The following is a 6,035-nucleotide window of genomic DNA, read 5'->3' on the forward strand; positions in this document are numbered from 1 at the left end:
GTGTCAGAACTGACAACACTGGTTCATTTGTATGTGCATAGTTCATTCATTAGACTGGAGGGGATGTCTGTACACTAACCCTTGTCTAATTTCGTCTCGTTAGACTTCGCAAAGGATGGCACATGATCTGTGTCGTTTCACAGACTGGCTCTGATCCCTGGTGGCTGTTGGGAGCACCATTGGGAGAATGACGCCATGCCTTTGTCCAGGCCCAGGGAGCACAGCACCACAGCAGGGGGTGCTGCCCATCACAGGCGGAGTCCTAGAGAGTAACAGAACAGGTGGTATCACTGGCCATATCCTCTTCCCAGATCTGCGTCCCCCACAACGGGATCGGGATGCTTTCGGTGTCCTTTTACAAGTCATTGATAAGAGCTGAACAAGATAAATTCAAGGACGGTGCAATTAGGTGCAATTTTGAGAATGATCTGCAGCTCGGCAATGATGTGCAGTCACTGGTTAGTCTGGCACGTTTAGGATTCGTTTCAAGATTGTTTTTCAGGCCACGTTTTTCCATCTTGTGTCCACAAGAGAAGTTTTCTGTAAAACCTGGGATAGATCAGAGGGTGCATTCTTTTCATGATGTCCACTCCTGAGGCACGTAATTGGGATGACATGATGTGAGAGGTCACAGGAGAAAGAGATGAGCCCTCATGCTTATGATCCCTGGGGTCCCTTGTTTAACAGCAGCACTCCCAGAATTCCAGCCATGGTCTCTTTTCATATCCTGCATAAATGCTGAGTCTTGTGGGGGAAATGAACAGTAAAGATTACTCAAAACATATCAAAAATAAATAGGCACACTCCATTTCAAGCAGCTCATATTTTTATCATAAAATACAAACTTTCTAAAATTAAGTGTCTTACTTCTATTTTACCAACAACAACAAAAACGAAAATCACTCATGTTAGCTAAATACAGGTTGAGCAAGTGAGTATGAATCCGAGGGTGTGTGTGTGTGTGTGTGTGATCTGTGCTGTGTGTGACGGGGCTGTGTGTGAGTGTTGGTCCATAGATGAGTCTGGTCTTGCTGTTTTCTGTCTGTAACCTGGTCGGAACGTTGGCCTCCCAAACTTCATACCAAGCTGTTGCAGAATCCAGAATTCCAGAGCCCTTTGCCCTGACCCAGAGGGCTAAAGGAGGAGGAGGGAGAAGAGAAGGTGATCTAAAAGCTGATGCCATTCCCACTGGAGGAGAAATAGGGGCTGTTCATCAGGGGCCCACCAGACGTCGAGCCAAACCTGGAAAAGAGGGAGGACGGAAGTGATGATGCAATTCCTGACATTATCAAAGAGATTAGAAAAAAGAATCTATTAATTTCCTGGCTGTCAGAGATGGTGAAGACCATGACAGACTTGGAGGCTAAAAGCTTTAACGTATTAGAGAAAGCTTTGACTTTGGGAAAACAAAATATTAAAATGACACAATAAGAGGACGATAAACAGCTTCTGCCACGTACTCAGGCCAGGAATCCCCTGGAAGCCTGTAAGATGGTGTCTATGAAGGCTTCACTCTCTCCATGCCCAGCAGATCGGAGTTTCGTATCCGTACTGCTGGAGCCATTCTGCCTGACTCAGGAGGGTCTCCAACCTCACAGACCTCAGGGGCAGCTTCTAATACTCGACCTTGGAGTCCAGGCGGTCCCAGGGATCCTTCCCCACTTAGCATCACTAAGAAAAGTCAGGCTCGTCATTTCAACACTGGTCTACGACATCACTGGTGGGGGCCTCGCTAGTCCCTCCGGGGAGGAAGAGCAGAGAAGATTCGAGCTCAGCCTCTAAGAGCAGAAGTACATACAGCGCTACTGTTTCTCCCTGGGACACTCCTATCCACACTTCCAAATAGAGGTCAAAAGCCTTCCTCTCTGTGAAGCCTTCCCTGACCTCTGCAGATGCAATCATTGACTCACACTTTTCGGGGGTCTCTTGCAGTCCTTTCACTCCTCTGCAAGGCACTTGGAACAAACGGAACAGAGCTCAGTACAAATTACAGCAGAGCAGACAGCTAGATTTAGTCTAATCCAGGGATTCTCTATCGCTTTTCAGCTGCACAGATGCATATTACAGAAGAGATTCGTGTCCATGGCACCCTCCCATGAATTGATGAAACAGACAGAAAAGGTGGGGGAAGGGCCAGCAAGGGACAAGGCAGCAAGACAGACCACTGCGTGAACTCCGCCTCCGCTGGCCAGTCTCTGCCGCTCACTGCGAGCGCACAGGGTCAAGTTAGGCTCTGGGTTAGGTTTATTCCCTTTTCACTAGAGTAGATTCCAGGAGGGCAGGGACATTATCTGGGCTGTGAGCCACTTTACACCCAGCACCCAGGCCGGGACAAGGTACGTACTTAGCAATCAACACCAGCTAGAATCCCACCCCTTCTTCTCACTCTCAGAAATTATCTTGGAATATAAATCATTGAAAGTGATGTTATTCCAGGGAGACCTTGGATTCTACTGTGACTTATAAAATCAAGATAATCATCGATAGGCCGGCATCTAACAATGATCAGTAATAAAGTGCTGATTAGACCTCATACCTGGTGGCTGTACCCCATGCATCTAGCTCCTCTGGGTTGAGAAGTTCCAATCAGGTCAACTGCCCAGGGCAGAATCTGGAAAGGACACACGTCCAAGGCCAGACTCCTGATGAACAGGTCCTTCTGTCATCTCGACCTGACTACTCGGGCATCACCACACAATGGAAAAGTTGGGAATCCTGCTTCACTTCTCTCTCCCTCCACTTCCAATTGTCATCAAGCCCTTTCAGTTCTACCAAGAAAATAAACATCCTAGATCTCTTTGCTTGCCCCTTTCCCCCAGTCACCGCCCTCATCCACATCACCAGCACCTCTTGCTCCGACAGCATTCAGAGCTCCCCATCTGCTCCCTCCCTCGGCTGTTACCCAACAGCCCCTTCCTCAAACGTTGGACAGTGGGTGGGTCCTATACATACATATCTCTGCGTAGAGAAAATTATTAATAGAACATCCTCAGCAGTTAAGTCTGCAGGCTTCCCACCACTCTTGAAAGAAAGCTCCCTGCCATGCCTTCGAGGCCCTGCTTTGTTGGGCTCCAGCCTCCTCTCCGATTCGGCCCCACAGCCTCTCACTCATGGTGCTCCAGTCCTCTGTGCTTCCGGTCCCCACCTCGGTGCCCGTGAACTCTGTCTTTCCACAGAGTGCTCCCGTGTGGCTCACTCTCTCCTCCACTTAGCCCTTGGCTCCAGAGACATCCCTCGATGCCCTCTCCCCTCCTCAGCAGCTGATGCGTACACTCCTACTTACCTCCTTATCATCTGTTTCTGCCCCGAGAATGTCTTGCGCCTATCCCCAGAGCTGAGAACAGGGCCAGGTACACAGAGGTGCTCAATCATTTTTCTTTGCATGAGCACATCATTCCCTTTGGGGACACGGGCCTGCATCTCTTGTGTCGCCTTGCTGACCTCGACACACTTGTCTCGCCAACCTCACAGGGCACCATTCTTCCTGCTGCCTGCCACTCATCCTGCACACTCTCCTCTTTGTCTCCAGTGTCTCTGGCTCTCCCCAGACCTCCTCTCACCTCTCAGACCGCTCATCCTCAGTCTCTTCTGCTTTTCTTTTTTTTTTTTTTTTTTTAGGGAGGGGTTTTTTTTTTTTTTTAGAGGCTTCATTTTTGTTTTTGTTTTTTCACTATAAGGTGCATGTGCTCTCCAAAGAGACAAAGCGAGAAATACCCGCAGTGGGGATGGCCATGCCGCAATTTCTTCTCCTCCGTTCTCTCTGAATTTTGGGCATGCACACACATTCACCCAGCCTGAATTTTAAGCTGCTGGGTCTGGGACTTGAACCGTGGTTGACTTTGTGGGAGCCCAGCACCTTAATCACTACACCATCTGCTGAACTCATCTGCCTCTGCTCTTCATGGCTCCCAATCAGTGCTTCCCAAAGGCCGACTGACAAGACCTTGAGACCACCTTCCTCCAAGGACTAGCTTTGCCTATCTCCTCCTTCAGTCTCCTTTGTCCTCACCTCCAGGGAGGCCATTACATCTTAACAGAGCCCTACAGGCACATCCAGACTACAATTCTCTTGCCTCCTATTCTCTCCCCTCCAGCCCAGCAATCCACTGATGTGCACAAACCGGCAGCTCCCCAGGCCTGGCAGTCAAAAGCCTTTAATACCCCAATCCCAACCTCCCTTTCCCAATCCTGTTTTCCACCTTTTTCAGGAACAAATCTACCTCCCCAGGCCTCCAGCTTGCCGGGCACTTTCCCAGCTGTAACCTCATTCTGCTGCCTGGGATGCTCTTCCCAATGGCTGCCTGCTGGAACCTCCCCATCCTGCAGGGGTCTTGCCTCTTCCTCAGGCCCTCTGGCGGTCCTCGCCTTGCCAGGGCAAAGTGGACCCACGTCTCATCTGCCCTCAGCTCTAAGGGAGGAAGCGAGTCCTACTCATCCAGAGGTCCCTGCAGGCTAAGTGCAAGTTAACCGCATGAATTAGCAAGCCACGCCCTGGGCACGCTGGGTGACATATGCCATAAAAGCTACTCTATCAGAAGAAGGAACGAAGGGAGGGAGGGAGCCATGGAGGGAGAAAGGAAGGAATAGGGAGAGAAGGGAAAGGTATCGTAGAGTTGTGGCTTCCGCGTTCCAATAATGCTATCGCCCACCCTCTTCGTGCACCCTGAGAAGTTAGGTGATCGGAGCATTCCGTCAAGAAACTTGATCATCTTTGTTCCTCAGTCTTTTCTAAACAGATCTGACTACAGACTCCTCTTTCTAGCTTTTATCCCTTCTAACAAGATACTCAAGGAAACATGTATTAAAAAGATACATGGGGGCTGGCAGGTGGTGTGGTGGTTAAGGGCACTGGACTCCCACATGGCTGACCAGGATTCGAGATCCGGATCTGGTGGCTTGCTTTCTCGCTTTCCCTCTCTCTCTCACTCTGCCCCTTTCTGATCAAATAAAAATAAATAAATAAATAAATAAAGTTAAAATAAAAAAAGAATTATTCTATTTTAAGAATTATTACTATTATTATTATTTTCCAATTTGACCAGAGAGAGAGAAGGTGGGGGAGCCACCAGGTTCAGGACATGAAACAAGGTTGGCCCTGTGACAGTCCAGCACCTTTAACCATCACACCACCTGCTGGCCCTGATAAAATAATAATTTTTTTTTTTTTTAAAAAGGACACATGGCTGACACTGCAGTGGTGGTGTCCATGGTGGGTGGTGGGAGGATACGGAGCTCAATGTCGGTTTGAGGAGTCTGACCCTAATCCTATGAACCGAGTTTCTCAAACGGGGCACGCTGTCATCGGAGGGTGCCTGGGAGGCTTGGGTTCACAGGAACGACCCAGCGCCACCAGCCTCTTGTGAGCATGACGTAACTGGAGATTCGCTGGGCGGAAACGAGGGGCTAGTTATTGCTTTTAAACAAACCCGAGTTTATTACTCATACACGAACGCCGAGTGGAGTTTTCAGCCAACCTGCTAAGCCCTCAGACCACGCAGGAATCACAAGCCCCTCTCCTCTGCTGTTCGGGGTGCTTTGGTGGAAAAGTGAGCCAGGCTGATAAGCAGCGGAAAGCCCTTCAGCCTGGGCCTGTCACCAAGTCAATGGGATGTTGGGGGATTAGCTTGGCAGGGAGCTCAGGGTGCAGCCAGCTGGGGGAGGGAGCCGGAAGATTTCCTGGCCGTGTCCTGTTGTAAACCCAGGGTGTGAGCAAAAGCCAGCGTGCCAGCTGCCACTGCTGATGGTGTGGGGTGTCCACTTGCGCCCTCCAGAACACACACAGCCACTGGCCACAAGTACAACCCTCCCCTCTTCCCAGCGGAGGACACACAGACCTGGAAAGGCCCCGTGAAGCCCACTGCACTCCCCAGCCCCCTCAGCAGCTCTCTAAACACAAGCTGGGCCTTCAGTGAGGCTGACTCACCCATATGCCTGGGGGAAGAGGTACTGTGGCCCGTCTCCAGCCATGGGGGAGGGGTCTCGGGGGTTGGCGGAGAGCTTCGACGTCGTCCTTTGGGGGTATGGATAGTTGGGTT

The 6,035-nt window shown here is 50.3% G+C and overlaps 1 protein-coding gene across 1 annotated transcript in view; it reads right to left on the bottom strand.

The window, feature by feature from the left end:
• Nucleotides 1–840: 840 nt before the first annotated feature.
• CUNH1orf94 (chromosome unknown C1orf94 homolog) overlaps nt 841–6,035 on the bottom strand; it is a 57,499-nt gene continuing 52,304 nt past the window's right edge. The window contains 1 exon segment of the mRNA XM_006158068.1: nt 841–1,242. Within this exon segment, the coding sequence (XP_006158130.1) occupies nt 1,167–1,242 (76 nt within the window). The 3' untranslated portion in view covers nt 841–1,166.

This window comes from Tupaia chinensis, unplaced genomic scaffold (genome assembly GCF_000334495.1).
Source record: "Tupaia chinensis unplaced genomic scaffold, TupChi_1.0 Scaffold000573_1, whole genome shotgun sequence".
NCBI classification, from domain to species: domain Eukaryota; kingdom Metazoa; phylum Chordata; class Mammalia; order Scandentia; family Tupaiidae; genus Tupaia; species Tupaia belangeri.